We start from the raw sequence: 18,768 nt of genomic DNA, 5'->3' as shown, positions 1-18,768 counted from the left end.
TTCATCACTATCACTACATAGTATAAAACAAAGTCGCTTTCCCTGTCCCTATGTCCCTTTGTACGCTTAAATCTTTGAAACTACGCAACGGATTTTGATGCGGTTTTTTTTAATAGATAAAGTGATTCAAGAGGAAGGTTTATATGTATAATAAGATCCATTAAGTAGTGGAGAAGTACTGTTATTTTTGAGGTTTCTAATGTGATGTCGTAAAAAATTACATTTATTCCGCTTACATTGCAAACGCAGGCTGAACCCTACGAGTTTTATCAAAAATAATGTACTAAGTATTATACACATTGAAAAGGTCTACAGAAAAGTCCGCGATGGTATATGTCTAACTCTTATGGATAACCCACAATAACTTTTTTTTGTCATTTACTTTTTACGACAAATAATGGCTAATTTTCGAAGCGATTTTAACCAATACAGCATTAATCCTTAACCAATTAAATACCATGGATACATTGTTCATTTAATATAGATCTATATGGCCCTTTACACCGTATGATTTAAGTGAATATTTTCGAAGATATTACAGATTTAAAAATTGCAGGACGTAGCGTTTGCGGCCGCCCGGCTATGTATTTTATACCCGTGCGATGCCGGAGGCCGGAGCGGGCCGCTATATTTTTATACCTATACAACGTTCACAATTTTTCTGTAGTGTATTTAGTATCAGCATTGCACCCGTGCGATTTGCGAAGCCGGGGCGGGTCGCTAGTCTGATATAGGTACAGCTTTTGCGTGTTTCATGAATGATAGTATCAATCTTATCCTATACCTATAACTAAGCAGTTACATCTTACCTATATGTGTATTATTATAAATTTATAAATATTAAAATTTTTGTGAGGATGAATAGATATAAGAATATATGTATATACATATGTCTATTACCTACTATATTTCATGCCAAAACTACTAAACAGATTTTGATGACACTTGGTAGTAATGGGAGTTCTTTATATACCGTTTACATATACATATGTACCTACAGCCGTTTCTCGTGAAAAATTTTAAGATCGAAATATCGACTTCAACGCCTTAGCCAAAAGGATACAAGAATTCCAGTAACTATATTTTTTACTTAATTAACAACTATGGCTTAACATAAATCGTCTTCTTGACCTCCTTCCTGACTCTTACACAAAATATCGTCGAAAATAAAGTAAAACCTCTATAATACATTTATAGCAGGCTTCGAACCCGCAAACTTTGACGCATTGGTCCGGATGATGAACCACTGCACCTACCACCAAATGAAATTCAATATTTGGTAAAGATATGCCCGTGTTACTTTCATAGTAGGTAAATGAAGGTAGCTACATAATATTATAACCGCTGTTTCCAAACCTAAATTTAAAAATTTCGGAAGTTGATAGGATGAGATGCTATGTAGATGATGATGGCAGCTGCTATTCGAACTTTATTTTGTTATGCGTAAATAACTATAATATAGACCGCCTCCTTGGTACAGTGGTTGACGCGTGAGCGTAGCACCGAGGGGTCCTGGGTTCGATTCCCGGTGGACACGAAGAAAAAAAATGTCTCGGTCTGGTAGGACACAGAAGGTTGATCACCTACTTGTCCCTAAAGAAAATCGATCAGTGAAACAGATGTATAATGCATTTGCCTAGTGGGGACTATAGGGGACATTGGACTTCACTTAAATAACTATAGATAATGTTAATTTTAGACTTCAGATGAAGATAAAGGTTCCAATATCTACTGGTTTTGCGAAAAAAACAAGGTCTCCTGATAAACTCTGCATCTAAGGCAATTTAAAAAATAGTTTTTAAACTTACAATGACAACTTTCGACGATATGTTGTAAGTAGGGATAATTGGTTAGAAACCTTCTATAGGAATTATATATATTAAACGATAATAATATATATAGAAGGAAAACGAACAAACCAATAGTTAAATTGCAATTACTATAAAAATATATTGAACCATGTACTCACTACTCACCTCGTAACAGCATCAAATTTTCATTCACATTTTAGATTACCTACTTAAATTGTTAATATAATGAGATCAGGAAGCCCTTTGGGATACATATTTTGTGTGTAGATTTTTCAAATTGAGTGTAGGTAGGTATGTTGATTGTTACTTCAGATATAATTTTTATTTATTTTGTACATTGCATGGAAAAGCAATTGGATCAAGTTACTTATATTGAAAACGTATCTACAGGTATCTAAATTTCTAATAAGAATTGCACCAAACTATTTCAACTACCTATGTCATCAATTTTTGATGAATTTTTATGGTAATAAGTCTGCATTGTAGTAAATAAAACCAATGAATTACCATTCACTTATACTTTTAACATAAATTTATGAACAACTAGCGGTCCGCCCCGGCTTCGCCCGTGGTACATGTTTACGTTTTCTCTACATAAGAACCATCCTCGTACTTCAAGGAATATAATAAAAAAAGAATTATCGAAATCGGTTCAGCCGTTCTCGAGTTATGCGCTTACCAACACATTTTGCGATTCATTTTTATATATATAATATATAAGATTTGATCATTAATAGTTCGAATTATCAAACCGTTGCATTTCTCTACTTGAACAATGATCACCACAACGTTGCTTTACCTTTTTAAATATCAATTAATAACTGCATCTTCTCACCATTAGCGCCGTTCGAGGAACATCATAAAATGTAAAACTGTTTATAATTCAAAATCTCAGACAATAGCGAGTCGCTATAAACTTGTGATAATTATCAGAGGTCAGAGCCAGCAGTGCAGAACGCTATGTGGGGAAGACGTTTTTATCATGTGAAGACGTTTCCAAGACGTTCCCACAGCACTGATTCCTTGATTAACTCTGATTCATAATCGACTAATTACACTTGACCCTACTTACATTAAATTAATATCATATTTAAGATAATACTTACCGTGGGAATATTCTAATCACGCTTATTTTGTTCAAAAATATATGTAGATACGTGTTTTTTTTAATATGTAGTTTAATTTTATTATAACACGCAAATAATAAAATATAAATGATGATGGTTATTAAGGATTTGCATGTAATAAAAAACGGAATTGTTTAAATTCAGATTTATTAAAATATTCATGTTTCAAAATGACAGTAATAATTCTGAATCATGACTCAAATACCAAAAGGTAAAGAAAGATCGATAAACCAATAAATCGACGGATTCAAATGCGCCAATTAAGACCAATTTCTCCATAGTCACAAATAAAAGGTAATCACATTATTTAAACGTCTTTTCCTACAAAAATATTTATATATTTTGTACTTCTTATAAAACTTTCCACTTGGAATGTTCAAAATCACGCTCTTATAATATAAATATCGTTATTAGCAAATTTTGTAAAAATTTTATCAGTACAATAAATATATCCGTCTAGATAATGTACTATGCACTACATCTAGCTTAATTAACTACATTGTTCATTAGTATCTCGGAAATATACATACATACAATGGATACTACGCGCCTAACAGATGTGTTCGTCTGTACAAGAACCAAAGATAATACAAATTTCTCATAGTAATAACGAAAAGAGACAAAGATCAGTTTGGAAATAATATACATAGTTTTTTTTAAATACCGTTCAACATATTGATGTTTGGGAAATCTAATCTATAAAAATGTAATGCAATGAGCGTTGACCATTCAAAAGTGAAACCAAATTATGTAGAGCGAAGCTCAACATTTGCGTTGCGTCAAATATAACTCGTTTAATCTTGTGTCAATTACCCCATAGACTAATACATAACAGTAAAAATTATTGACTTTAAAAATCTTACAAGAAACTTGTTTGGGACTCGCTCTAATATACTAAAAGTACTCGTAGTTTTAAATGTCATTGATAAGAAAATTATCACATTCAAACAGATAATTTTATGCTACTTTGGTTCTTAACTTTATATTACAAAAAATTTGAATAATCCGTGTGCGTATCTGAAAATTTGACAAATAGGAATGTATGGTCTTTTTTCAGTTGTTGAACATATAAATGGTACTGTAATAAAATTGACTTTTGTATACCAAGGCGGTAACAATTACATAATAATAGCGTTTGATCCTATTGATACCCTGATCGATTAAAACAATAATGATTACAAAAGTGTTCTTGGTACGAAATACGTATATAAAGTTCTAAATGAAATTGACAAATGTAATTAAATCTTAATATAATACATTGGTTCGATACTATAAGAAACTTATTTTAGAAGCGTTTTGGTGTTATAATCTCAAACCTAGTTATTAGGTTCACAACTACATCGTTTACATTACAATTTATAAAGCTTACCATTTTTTGTGGACATCAGTATTAAAATAATTATTTCTAACGTATAGTATTCATTCACCTTTATTATTTAATACTACTATTATTTATTTACAAAAATTGAAATTGATAAGATTCTTACATCTTTTAAAAGAAAGTATTGTTTCATGAATAAAATCAGTTAAAATATGAGGAAAAGTAAAAACCAAACATGCACTGTGTCTCTATTAAAAAAATACATTACACGTACAAATAATGTTCCAAATCTGTTCTTTGAGCCGCATATAAACGGACATGAACAACAAAACTAAGGCTGGTTGCAGAGCTTGACCGACCGTCAGTGCGTACCGTCGGTCCTGACGATACGCATCAACAATTGTATGACTATGACACTAATGCGCATGACAATACGCGTGCGTTTGGTCGGTCTAGCTATGAACGGTTTTATGAATTTCCATACATATGACAAGCGCGACTGACGTACGCACTGATGGTCGGTCTAGCTCTGCAACCAGCCTAAAGCATTTTCCCAGGCTGATAAAAACACAAGGCGATATAATTTTTGTAACAGTTCACTTATCTCGGTTTATTGCGAATACACCACTAGATAATATTAAAATTAAATTCGTTTAATTAATAGTGGTGTACATATAAATATCACAATTCAATTGTTTAAAACCATTCCCATGGTAAATAAATAAAAAATGTTGAGACTACGCAAGCGTTGACCGAAAACAATTATTACTTTAAATGCAAATCGAAATCTAAACGATCTCTTGATATTAAAGATAAACGAATTAAAAGCAAATATTTTAGATTAATAGTTTTGATACCACGTGAATGTCAAGATGTTCACATGTATCGAGCCGCTCACACGGACGTAGGAGCCGCTAATAATATTGTCACAGCTAATAGGAGATTTACTAGTGATATTTTCGAGGCAAGCCGCTATTTATAAATATAATCAGTGTTATTGAAATCGTATCCGAAAATATCTACAATGCGCATCAAATGATAAAACAAATTGAGCATCATTAATAAACATACATTCAAAAGAACCCTTAAAAATCCTTAAAAAAATCGGATACCCTAACGTAGATATTGACGAAGAATAAAAACTAGACTCACGATCACACTCAAAAATTGTCCGATGCAAAGATCTACCTATTCGTCTATTAGGCATAGTTTTGTAATGAACGTGTACCGCACACTTTGAACCTTACTACTCAGAAGTAAGGTGTTAATTTGAATGAACGTATACAACTCTGCTCGGACATTTTCGACTTTTCAATTGGCGATTGTGAATCTAGTTGTCACCATCAATGCGCGCAGATCACTCACCGGTCCGCTAGAACGTACGTATTCTTTGGAGGTCACAGAGGCGATCACTGCAGGTTGTCACTATCCAACCTGCAGTGTGTTGGCTATTGAAGACTGTTATCTGGTAGTCTGTGGCTGTTGTGAGCATCGTGATGCCATTGTTCTGGTCGCATGACGTCATCGACCGGAGGGCAAATGGGCCGAGGGCCAGGCTCAGGGGTGTACGTGAATGTTAGACCCGTTGCGTATATTATACCGTCGTTCCGCACTAGGGATACGGGCACCTGGAGAAAGGACATTTCTCATGTGATCCGTGGCAATTTTTGACATATTTGATCTAAACTATAATGTAACTACAAATTGTAACAGCTAACAGCACATATCATGAACCCAGAAAACTTTAGAAACGAGACTGAACTCGTGAAAAATAAAGTTACTATTTTCTCTACCAGACTTCTACATGATCGGTTTTCTTTTATATATTAGATCCTCTTGGATCCTTTAAAGTATCGGGAACGTAATATCTATAACATATAAACGAAAATAATATTGACCTATCCAATGAATGCCATGGAGGTATGATATTGAAAATTGCTCGGTATCAATTGAGTTTCACTCATGAAATTGTATATTGTCCCTATTCAATATTGTATCACTACCAAATACTTTAATTTCTTTATAATCCTACCTTAATAATAAAACTTAGGTACAGTAACTCACCTGGGTAGGCTGCCGAACCCACAGCCACTGTCCCCTAAACTGCGATATATCAGGCACCACGCAGAGCATGGACTCCGCACACCTATACATGGTCTCCGCTTCCACGTCCCCGAACCAGACTTGCAGAGATGGCGTAAAGTTGTCCCCAGCTAGCTCTAGCATCGCTACGTCGCCACCACCGTTCAGATTCAAAGAGTGGACTAGAGGCACGGGCGTTACTGGTGACCTATGACAGGAATGATTTACTACATGAATGATGTGCTATTTTTAATTTTTGGGAGACATGATTTAAGTAATGTTCGACGTCTATTATGGATTAATCTAAAATAATGCTGATATTTTATAAATACGAAAAGTTTCAAACTTAGTAAGCTTTAGGCGATTATCTACGGAAGTACCTATTGCTCCGATCATGAATATTTTTTCACCAGCATAAAACTGTTATTGAGAAGGAGGATTTTATGGAACTCAAACAATAATAATGTTTATCTTTGCTTTGTTGATTTGGTGCGGTTTTCGTTAATGTATTGTGGTAATGTTCATTTAAAATAACTTATTTATTTAACTAAATTCAATAAAAAGAAACTATTCACATGGAAGAAATGGAGAAGCCACGAAGTAGCTATTAAATGTCATATGACTGAAAGTTGCAAATTCTTATTAGGTTGGTAATAAACCACATAGTACAATTATTATTGATTTGTTTACAAATAAGTATTAAAAATAACGTATCACTAATGTGCCAGAGTTATAATGTCATATTTTGTAGAGCTATGCTTAAGCACTCAACAAGGTCTCTCATATTCTGAATTTCTATTTTAGTAATTATTTCCTTCTTATCTTCGTACTTATATTAATTTTATCTATCAATCTTTAAATACCTAGGATTATTATTTTTAACAATACACACATAATTTGTGTTTTATCTAGTACTCATTACTTCACATTAATCATTTAGGACAGAAACATTTTCTTTGTGTCGGCTAACGATCTAACTGTTATTGAGAACCTTTAAACCTCCAATTTACTATGATGGCGTAATGATTGACACGACTTCTCGAGGCTCAAATAGCATGTCATTAAGTGGTTACTGGTCATATAGTATTTAGCCCTTTCTTATGAGAATTTCCGTTTAGTTTACTAGTATGATATTTTATAGTATTTTGTATACGTGTTTATTGTAATTCCTCAAACTTCATAGGACCAAAAAGTAGCGCACGCGCAACTTTCGAAGGGGTAATTTTTGTGATTTAATAAAAGGGTAAAAATATTTTTTCCGTGGCTTTGTCCTCGGATGAAACCGCGGTCTATAGGTGTTTTATTGCAAAGCTGAATTTAGTATACCTACACCTACACCTATTCATATTTTTATTTTTTAGCTATTAAAGCAGTGGAATTAATAAATATTTTTCTTGTTCGAATTAGTTATGTTCTTTGCCGTTTTATTATCTGATAGGTATTATCTTAATAATCTACTATATAAAAATAAGTCGGGTTTTCCTTCCTGACGCTATACTCCAGAACGCACGAACCGATTTCCACGGTTTTGCATTCGTTGGAAAGCTGGTATCGGGCTCCGTGAGGTTTACGTATAGGAAAGAAAATTCGGGAAAAATTTCAACAGAAAAAGAAAGCGGGAAAAAATAAAATGTTACATAAAACGAAGCCATCTGGTGGCGAAACGGAGTTCGCCGGGTTTGCTAGTAATTTATAATATAGCAATTCAACCTATAACTAAACTACGGTGTCAATGACTACGAGTTTCATAGCGGACAATAGCCAAATATGAACCACATTGAATGAGTTCAAATTTAGGGGCGATATATTGACGTGCGAGTAAGAAATGTTTAACTTTTGATAGCAAGTCATCGCAATTGAGTAGCGATCTCCCCTCCCCCTGACTGCTATTAGGTATCATTACGACTATTTACCCACGCGCAGGGTTGGTTATGATGCTGTATGGACTTATATGTATTGACGTGAATACCTTTGTTATGGAGTTATCATTTTAGATCTATGTACCTGGATCTACTTGCAAATTTCTTTGTTAGTAGTTTTAGCTTATAGGTAAATAGTTATATAGCAATCCTTTGTTTTAGTTAAATATGTCTTTAAACATGTTATTTATGTAAATTTAAATTAATATAATGGAAATTTTAAGAGGAATGTATGTACCTAAGGGATTTTGCTTTGAACAATCTGCACTTATCATATTAAAAAAAAATTATATCAAAAACATAAAATAACAATATCTTTAAGTATGTAATATTTTACAATTTCCATTACAATTTAATTTTTAGTCATAATGTACTTACTTAATTTTTCATCTATTATTGTGCATACCCATATTATACAATAAAAGCTTGTTGTTAAGATGTCTGAGTGATCATGCAAGACAGATGATTCTAATAAGATTATATTTGAATTAATAAGCTAACAAGGCTAGAAAGATGAAGTTGATAATTTATTTCATAGAAATGTACAAACTAGGAAGTTTAACATAGTTTAGCAAACTTATCCACATTTATGAGTACCCTTACACACATTATTGATATGTTATAGATATGTACAAGGTAGGAAGTTTAGCTTAGACACATAAAACTGAAAGAATAGAATAAGTTCGATCGCTCTGGGGGGTCACGAGTGGCTGAATTGGTCAGGCATCCACCCCGGTTTAGCGCGAAAGGATGCGGGTTCGAGTCCCACCTCGTGATCGAATTTTTTCTATTCTTCATAAATTTATAAGTTTAGCTTAGTTCAGCAAACTTATCCATATAAGCGTATATGACCACATTATTGGTACAATTTGATTCTATATTAATTGGTAAAAATTAGACACTGACCTCACTGGCCCCATTCCTTCATAGAACTGATATTCAGCCTTATCCGTAGATATAATAGTCCAACAAGCTCCATCATTGATCATTTCTTTATTAGGTTCCTTCGGGCAAGGAGTGGCTTGGAACTGAATGATCCTCTCCTGCGATAGGCAGAGGTACATCCGTTCTGTGTCCTTCATGTAAAATGCGCATTTGTGCAGCTGTGATACAGGGTCGTCAGCTTCTAATAGTGCCATTTGTTTATCCACCTAGAAAATTATTGTTTTAGAAATAGATAAAAGTTTTTGTTTAATAAGAATGTGAGTATAGAAAGAAATGAGAGAAGAGAATGTATATTAATACATTTATAATTTAAAATTTATGATACTTAAATGGAATATTAACAATATTGCTATTATTGCTACTAACATAATTTGTAGAAGAAAAATTAATTACAAATATTGTAAAACCAATCAAAATCAATTATTTAAGAAATAGCTTAGTAATAACAGATTTTTGTAATCGTTTAAAAGAAAGATGAATAACTAGTCTTGATTAGAGGTAGAATGACCTGATTTACCTTTCTTATAATTAACCGTGGTAATGCCATGCCAGTCACTGAGCAAACAAGTTTCACTGTAGACCCATAGTGGACATAACCATCTCTCACTGCAAATTCCTCAGACTCACTCTCATTGTCATCCAAGAGGTGAATAGTAAAAGCACCCCACTGAGTTGATGAAGCATGGAAATTCCCATTCTCCACATGAAGATACCTCGTAGAAACAGTCTGTGATCTTAATCTATTAAATAATGCAACTTTCGTTCCACTTGCTATACATAAATCAGCATTCTTTAATGACTGTTTCTTCTTAGAAGGCTTAGATATTACTTTTATTCTCTTACTATTAAAAATACCAATGTCATGGCCGTTGCCGTAAAACATCTTAACTGATAACATAAAATGTTTTCTCTTATCTGAGTCTGATATGTACAATGTTTTGGCAGCACAATATTGTTTGCCATTATTAAGATCTAGTTGTTGCATATCCTGGTCCGAATTGCCTATACCAATGAATGCACACAATTGTGAGGCTTGTTCGGTCTCACCCTCACGCAGCATTCTTTCACGTCTCAGTCTCCAACCATCTCCAAAGAGATAGATACATGGGGGCGGGCAGAAAAACCTCTTCTCGTTGCCATAGGATTTTTGTGCTACCTTAGCGTGTAAGATGACCACCACCATGTCGGAGCGATCCCTGAGGTACCGCTCCATGGCCTCCCTCGTGAGACGTCTCTCCTCGGGGCGGTAGGCGCCGGCGCCGGGGCCTGCGGCGGCGGCATAGCGCGGGTACAGCGCGCCGTGCTGCGGTGGCGGCGACGGTGGGCCCCCGCCCATGCCACCCGCGCCCGCGCCGTACTGGTGTGGCATACTAGCCACGGCTCACTCTCACCTCAATTTACACTTCATTACGTTCTGGACCCAAAAAGACGACCGCAAACTACGACCTACTATCTCTGCGAAAACACTGATCTGAAGCTAAAGCTCATAGCGTAAACATAATCCTGACAGACCGGTAGCGTCTCTTCAAATGCAATTTTTCAACCTTTGTTAAATTCTACAACAACGATACCACTTTCTATTATGTTGGGGGAGTCTTAATGATCACACGATCGATACACTTTTTGCTATTCACAACACTATAAATAAATAATTACGATGGGAACTATAACACACACTTCTTTCAAAAACACCTGTTCCTATGAAACATTTTCAGAATAACTTTGTATAGAACTAGTTGTTGTAATTAATTTTCTTAACATCTGTGAATATTATTAAAATGTAAACTCGTTAGATAATAACAACAAAATTTAGAAAATGTTTGCAAAACGTTCTGTTTATTCAAGTATAAATACGACAACGCTGGTAACGCGAACTGTCAAGCGATAGCATAGACACGGAGGGATGTGCTGCAAACAGCAAACGTGTTGTCAATTGCACGCGCGCGAGTAAAGTTGAATGATACGAGATTCGTCGGCTTTGGCGTGCCGACTGACAGACAGGCGGTCATAGGATGTGGGGTTACGCATGGGGCGTGAGAAAATAAAGTGTGGGAAAGAGTGGGCGTCGCGGCATAGTAAAACATTTGATATTGTATGTAGTGAACCGAACACTTAAGCGTCTTATTCACGGTCAATCCCCGACGTACGTCGGCTCAAGGCCGCGGTGCTGGATGTATCCTACTGACGATCGTGCGCGCATCAAGCATGGCTAGGGTTGCCAACTTTTATTTGAAGAAATAGAGTATATCTGATTTTAAAGGAGGTAAATAAAGAGTAAATAAATATTTTTAAAAATGTATTTTTTTATACTTTTAGCAGTACATACCTAAAAATTTTTCATTATTTTTAAATGAATTATATGAATCCAAACATTCCAAATCTAAATTTATATATTTCAAGAGCTCATTTTTAATTAATTTTTAGTGAAGCTCGGTTTCTCTCTTCCCGCCACTTCACATTCATGACCGAAAAGACTCTTTCAGTAAATGCTAAAGTGGCGGGAACAGAGAGTATATAGCTAATCATTTTTTTTTAAACAAACAAATTCGTCAAGATATTTTTTTTAAATAAATTGCCATTTTTCTGCAGTGGACTTTTGCATAAATTCTGTGTTATTCAACAATTCGCCTTGTAGTTCTTTTAAAATAATAACTTCTGAATATAAACTGTCCAAGGTTGATCCAAAAGTAATGATAATTGGGATTTCCTGTGTACATAAAAATCAAAAATAACCGTTTCTTGCTTGCTCATGTACTCGCTAAGTTATCACAAAAAAATCATATCAATAGGCCACGTTTCCAAGTATTTACATTAATTTCTGTTGGCAACACTAATCTGCTGTACGTCCGCGCTATTCACTGTCCATCTGCACGACGTTCGCGGTGGTGGGGGTGCTTGCTGGATGAAAAGTTGGTCGTGCACATCCAGCAAGATAATAATAATAATTATTGACGTACGTCAACGCTATTCACTGTCGTTTTGCGTCGTGCATCGTGTATGACCTTGGCGGGACGTACGTCAAGATGGACCGTAAATAAGACGCTTTACGAATGCTCCAGTAGCAAGCAACATCATTTCGTATTGTTGTTGTGTGCGTTATAAATACATTGAGTTCACGAAGCGAAAAGGTTGCGGTGTGTGAGGAAGAGATCGACGATTGACCGGAGATCTCGTGGGAAACGACCTTTGTTATGTACACTAATATACATTAGTTTAAAACAAAAAATCTTTTTCAATAATCACACGCAATGGGAGTTACTGGGCTGTGGCGACTTATAGAACCTACAGGCAAACCTGTACCTGTTGAAACACTAGAAAATAAAGTTCTAGCCGTCGGTATGCAAAATATCCAAAATATTAGTCATCAGACTCAATATTATTATACATTTAGTTTGATAAATTTCATGATTTTATTTTCTTTTACTAATCAACAGATATTTCAATATGGTTACATCAGATGGTGAAAGGATATCAAGATGCAAAGGGAGCTCCACTTCCAAATGCACATCTTATGGGATTGTTTCAGCGCTTATGTAAATTATTATATTTTAGAATAAAACCTATATTAGTTTTTGATGGTGGGATCCCAAATTTAAAACGACAAACAATTGTAAGTTCTATTTAAGGGTTATTTAGTTTAGCTTGTTACATTTCAAGATAATTATTACAAAATAATAATTTTAGGCCAAAAGACAAGTTAACAAGTCAAAGTACAACTCGGAATCAGAACGTTTAAAACGAGAACTAGCCCTCCTGATAGGTAAAAAAACTGCAATAGGAGCATTATTGGGCAAACAAATATCACCAAAGAAAAGTAATGCACCACAAAATGATGATGATTTATTCAAATTGCCAGCAATGCCTCAAAGAGATGAGGAAACTGATACCGAGTATGTGTTTTGTTAATCGACTTATATCGTAGATTTAGAACTTTGCACAATTTATATGCTTTGCCTGCATTTATAATTTCAACTCAATGATAATAATTATTAACAGATCCGATGAAGATGAAAGTTCAAGTGCATCTACGGTTGATTTACACACAGTTGATCTTGAATCAGAGAACTTTAAAAATATGCCAGTAAAAGAGAAATATGATCTTTTGATAGAATTGAAGGAAACTAGAAAGATGAATTCCTGGGGTAAATTACACACATTACCAAAGAAAAGTGATAATTTTTCAGATTTTCAAGTGAGTTCTTTTTTATGGTTTTAGCTTTTATATGAGATACAGTGAACATTATAGAACTATTATATTAGCTATATTATAATATTTTCTCTCTGTCCCTTTTAGATGCAAAGGTTATTAAAGAGAAGAAAGGTTCAAGAGTGTATTGAAGAAACTGAAAAAGAAATGGGTGATGTTGGAATGTCTTTCAATGATTTAGAAGCACTACTTAATGAAGAAGGTATTGATACTAAAATTGAGGAACTGCCGACCCGTCGTATTGCATCCGATAAAACAACACGTTTTTTGCTAATAAATAATGTCAAACAAACTTTAGCTGAAGCAAAGAAATTAAAAGAGCAAGAAGCACTTAAGGATTTGCAAAATACTGATACAACATCCAATGAGAATAATAGTACCCTAGAAAATGAAAAAAATGATGAGTTGGAAGATGACTTGCAGAAAGCCATTAAAATGTCTTTAGAATGTGTGGATGAACCTGGCACTTCGACAAGTGCTTCCACTTCTAAGGCTGATGAATCATGGACATCATTTTTAACGGACTCAGAACATTCTGATGGATCAGATGATGATGAATTCGCGCCACCAGGTGTCTCAACTGCTAAAGCGTATATTATGCAATACAGCGATTTTACACATAAGGCAATTGATGAAATTGTATCAACAAAGAGTAAAAAGAAGGATAAAACAAGTGAGAAAAATGTGGACGACATTATACACGAATTGAATCAAGAAAACTCAATAATTGAACACAAAGTAGATTTAACAAATGAGGAAGATTTTGGCAATAATATTTCAAGCCAATCTAATGTGGCAAACAATGATTCTCCAATTATTATAAACACGAAAAAATCTGAATCTGATAAAAATATTTCCAATAATGAAATAAATACATTAGTTGTTTGTGTTGAAACAACTAATGATGAAATAATTAATTTAGATACAACAACAGAAGAATTTCCAAGTATAAATGACAGCATAAATGTTGATTCCAAACTGTCCTCGTCAAGTGATGATGAATTTGAAGAGGTGTCTGAAACTGAAACTAAGCCTCCTAAACCTGTTGTTCAACTAACATTAAACATGAATGAACAAATAGAAGATGATATTTTTGCTGATGTTTTTGAAGATGATAAAGGTCAATTAAAAAATATAGAAGACATTGTAAAAACCCAATCTATAGATGAAAAAGTGAACAAAAAGGAAATAGCAGCAATACCACATAAGGAATTGCTAACAGAGGATACAAAGGATAACATTAACAAAAATAAGGAAACCCTTGATGATAAAAATGATTTTGTACAAGATCCTGGGGAGATTGTGCATAATAATATACAAGTACAGGATAGTGCAGTAAAGGAATGTATTGAAAATAAAGAACATAAGGAATTAATTGAAGATAATATTAAAATTAATGCAACTACTAGTTCCTCATCAAAATCTGAAAACCTTCCAATAGAACCTAAACTGAATGTTGAACCCTCAAAAGAAAAACCAAAAACTTCAAAAGAAAAACCAATAAGAGAGCCTATATCGAAAGAACAATTGCAAACTATGGAGACAGAAGTAGATAAAGAAGAAGAAATGTTATTGCAAGAAAAAGGACGACTCGATCGAATCGGAAGGAATATATCGGAACAAATGACGCAAGAAGCGCAGGAACTACTTCAGATTTTTGGTATACCTTATGTTGTTGCGCCCATGGAGGCAGAAGCACAGTGTGCATTTCTAGAGGCAGCAAAACTTACTGACGGTACCATAACTGATGATAGTGACATATGGTTATTCGGAGGAAAAACAGTATACAAAAACTTCTTTAATCAAAAGAAACATGTTCTTCAATTTTTAAGTGAAAAAATAGAGAAGTCTTTTAGTAAGTCTTATATTTGTTGTTTTTTTACTTGCGAAATGTTTAATCTGAGTCTATATTAGTGAAACTATATTTTCAGATCTTACTAGGGAACAGCTGATACTATTTGCGCTTTTAGTCGGCAGTGATTATACCACAGGAGTGACGGGTGTAGGTCCTGTAACAGCTATCGAAATTCTTGCGTCATTTCCATTTAACAAGAAAAAAGTTATAAACGAAACTATAAAGGAAGCTCGTTACCAAGAATTAGTGACTGGGCTCCAAGAATTCAAGCAATGGGTGAGAGCTGGAAGACGCACTGATAATATAAACCTTAAGAATAAATTAAAGAATGTTACTCTCAATGATGACTTTCCTAGTGTGAGGGTAAGTAATTCATTTTATTTAATCAAATGTGTGAAAAAGAACATAAATATAATAAATAAATATTTCAGGACATGTTTAACACATGGCACAATCTGGATCCCATACTAAGCATTCCATAACACAAGCAAAATTCTTGTGTTATGGAAACCAAACGGCTGATAAACATACATTTATAATTTTCAATAAAAAATAACACCCAGAAACAGAGCAAACATCGATGTTCATCACACAATTATTTACCGTGGGTGGGAACCGAATCCACGACCTCTGGCTTAGAATGCAGGGTTGCTGCTAACTAAGCCAACCTGTCAATCATGTTTATAAAGTATTTTATTTATAGGTTGTTCAAGCATATCTTGAACCCAATGTGGAGAAAAGCGATGAGAAGTTTACCTGGGGCGAAATAGATATAACTATATTACGAGATTACACAAAAAAGAAATTTGGGTGGTCACAAAACAAACTTGATGAAATCATTAACCCAGTTTTAAAAAGATTACTTGAGAGAAAGACACAAAAAACTGTTCACGATTATTTTAAACGCAAAACAGAATTTGATTGTATAGATGCACAAGTGAGCAAAAGAGTAAAGGCTGCTATTCAAAAACTAGATCCAAATTCAGATACACTAAATGAAGAAATGCTACCACCCCCAGAGTCTAACAAACAACCCAACAAAAATAAGGGCAAAAGAAAGCTGGTTAAAAACGATGAAATAAAGAATATAAGCAAAGTTGTGAAAGTGGCAACTGTTGTCGAGAATAAGACTGATTTTAATATTATTATTCCAAAGACTGATAAGTGCCAGGAAATCATCCCTCAGCGCGAAAAAGTAAAACAGTGTATGCTAGAAAACAAACTGAAAGCTATTGAAGTTTTTAGAAAAACTAAAATTGATAGAAAACGGAAATTTACCAAAAAGAAGTCTATGTTACCTAAGGATCAAGCTGAGCTTTCCGAAAGTAGCGACAGTGATTAGGCAGCTACACAGACAATAATTCAGAAAATAATTAGAATGCATGTTTTTTCGTCACTATTTATACTAATTACTAGTACTTACTATACTAATACTTGTATTACAAGCAATAATAAAACGCAATTTTAAAATAGTCAATTTATTGTTTACATATTCTTCAATTATATGAAGCATTTCCAACTATTATCTTAATTATACACACAGTAATGTAAATTAAAGATATAAATAAAAAAATCAATGCTATAAATAGTTAATGATTAATGTAATAAATAGCTTGGCGAATTTCCTATAGCCAATCGAACATCAAGATTTTAATACTAAAAAGTTAAATCTTTACACGTATTTTATATGTATTGCGTTTCTACATACATATATTAATTCTACTCAGAATTTACACGGTCAATCAGAACTTTCTAGTCATAAATCATAGGAACATTGATATTTACCTCAATCAATGCAAGTGCCCTTTTGCTTACATGAAAAAAAACATCTATAGGTGCACGATTTCTTTATACTACATGTTGATCCTCCAAACAATTTGGAGCTTTTTGACGTGACAACGTCTTATAATTCGATAATGCCGGCTGCACGCACGAAATAACATGACTCATGCGGCGTTACCTCGCTCTGACTCATCTGAGGCGTTCCATGTAAGACTTGAAGTGCAAGCGAGAGCGCGGAACGAGCGACAAAGAAGCACAATCGGACGTTGTCACGTTCAACTGTCGTCAGTAAACCGACTTTACAGACAACCAATTTTTTGCCTACAAGACGTGTGATTAGACTAATGCCAGAGGTAACGTTTCAAGATATTCGCCGTGCTATTTTTAAAATATAATTGATAATTATCTAATATGAGACCTGACTAATAATTATGTTTGTTACCTTAGACTTAACGATGGGGTATTAACAGGCCCTCCACCCCGAATTTTTTTTAATATGTTTTGGATCTCAGTAATTTAACGAAGAAAGAAAAATCGAAGATAACAAACATATTAATAATTATTTAATTATATTATAAACCAATTATAACAAGAATAAGTAATGTACTATATTAATTAATGAACTAAATGCATTAAACTTGTCAGGTCGTTAATTATTAATGTATCCTATATAATTATAATAAAAATAAAAAATCATGATAAAATCAAATACCGATTTACGCTAAATCTTGAAATTTCGAATCGATGTTTCCCAATTAAGTACTACCTATAAACTAGTAGAACTTTATAAATAAAATATGTAATTGTGCAAATTAAAATAATTCTCAATTTTAACGAATGCATTGTTTTCTACCCATTCACTTTATTTACAATGGCGATCTTAAGTATATTAAAATGTACGACTAACGAAGTTTTTTAAGACTAGCGCGCCAGAGCGTCGCATTCCCATGGACAATTATAATAATTTAATCATTAGTTATACATATAAATACTATATAATGCGTAATTTCGAACATTCACATACAAAATTGGTGATGTAACTCGTTTTTATTGCAGGTAATCCATTTCTATACAATATTACCTGTATCTGTTACTAGGTATGTGTAAAGATGTCAGAAGGTGTAATGTTTTCTTCACTTGCAGCTGATTACAGCATCAATTTCATTTAAAAATTGTTGTTTCGACGTGTGTCGTTGTGTGAGACGAATTTAATACACATACGTCATATATTTTTGACATAATGAATGTAAAATACTAAATTATGATTTTAAAAATACTGAAACAAATTTACAAGAATTTCATTTAAAGTTGTTCGGTTTCTATTCTTCATAATCACAGAGATAATAAAATTGACCAACTCCTTTGATATAAAACACTTTCCATACCATATGGATTAACAATAATCAGCAGCTTAGTGTCTTAGAAAACGAGAGACGCACACTAAAACATGAACAATTATGCGTAGTTTTAAACCAACACTTGTTCATTCATGTGCGCACAACCACATGTAAGTCTTGGGCCAAACCACAGAACATATAAAAGAGGTTAGAATGGCAATAATTCGACGTTCCTATAAGAACCGGTGTCGCCTGTGGGTGTGGCCAAGTCCGCGCAAGTCCGCTTACGCACACATTTGCAATTTCAAATCTAGCCAATCATAGCGCCGCGCGATCACGCGATTTAAAATGGAACGAATCATACGCATGATGATGATGTGAG

General features: G+C 33.9%; 2 protein-coding genes across 4 annotated transcripts; one reads left to right on the top strand and one right to left on the bottom strand.

Moving 5' to 3' along the window:
- Positions 1 to 3,068: 3,068 nt before the first annotated feature.
- Su(H) (recombining binding protein suppressor of hairless) lies at positions 3,069 to 11,308 on the bottom strand. The gene is made up of 5 exons (XM_090110958.1): positions 9,723 to 11,308; positions 9,167 to 9,411; positions 6,324 to 6,549; positions 4,800 to 5,887; positions 3,069 to 4,590 (listed from the first exon to the last, which is right to left on the bottom strand). The coding sequence occupies exons 1-4, from the start codon at positions 10,572 to 10,574 to the stop codon at positions 5,708 to 5,710; spliced, it is 1,503 nt and encodes a 500-aa protein (XP_089967084.1). The 5' UTR covers positions 10,575 to 11,308; the 3' UTR covers positions 3,069 to 4,590; positions 4,800 to 5,707.
- A 947-nt stretch (positions 11,309 to 12,255) lies between these two features.
- mus201 (rad2 superfamily protein mus201) lies at positions 12,256 to 17,684 on the top strand. 3 transcript variants are annotated; one of them, XM_090110917.1, is made up of 7 exons: positions 12,256 to 12,541; positions 12,640 to 12,815; positions 12,890 to 13,095; positions 13,202 to 13,397; positions 13,500 to 15,267; positions 15,344 to 15,630; positions 15,971 to 17,684. In XM_090110917.1, exons 1-7 carry the CDS (start codon positions 12,454 to 12,456, stop codon positions 16,607 to 16,609), a joined length of 3,360 nt encoding a protein of 1,119 aa, XP_089967043.1. In that variant the 5' UTR covers positions 12,256 to 12,453; the 3' UTR covers positions 16,610 to 17,684. The 3 variants fall into 3 exon arrangements, with proteins under 3 accessions (XP_089967043.1, XP_089967060.1, XP_089967050.1); XM_090110934.1 differs by lacking the exon at positions 15,971 to 17,684 and adding an exon at positions 15,699 to 15,949; XM_090110924.1 differs by lacking the exons at positions 12,256 to 12,541; positions 12,890 to 13,095 and having other exon boundaries at positions 12,689 to 12,815.
- The last annotated feature ends 1,084 nt before the right edge of the window (positions 17,685 to 18,768 follow it).

The sequence above is a fragment of the Colias eurytheme genome, chromosome 2 (genome assembly GCF_061535395.1).
Source record: "Colias eurytheme isolate Ceu_HAF_F1 chromosome 2, ilColEury1 Martin Lab GWU primary, whole genome shotgun sequence".
NCBI classification, from domain to species: Eukaryota; Metazoa; Arthropoda; class Insecta; order Lepidoptera; family Pieridae; genus Colias; species Colias eurytheme.
The sequence above is the reverse complement of the archived record's forward strand: the minus strand, read 5'-3'. Positions and strand labels throughout refer to the sequence as shown.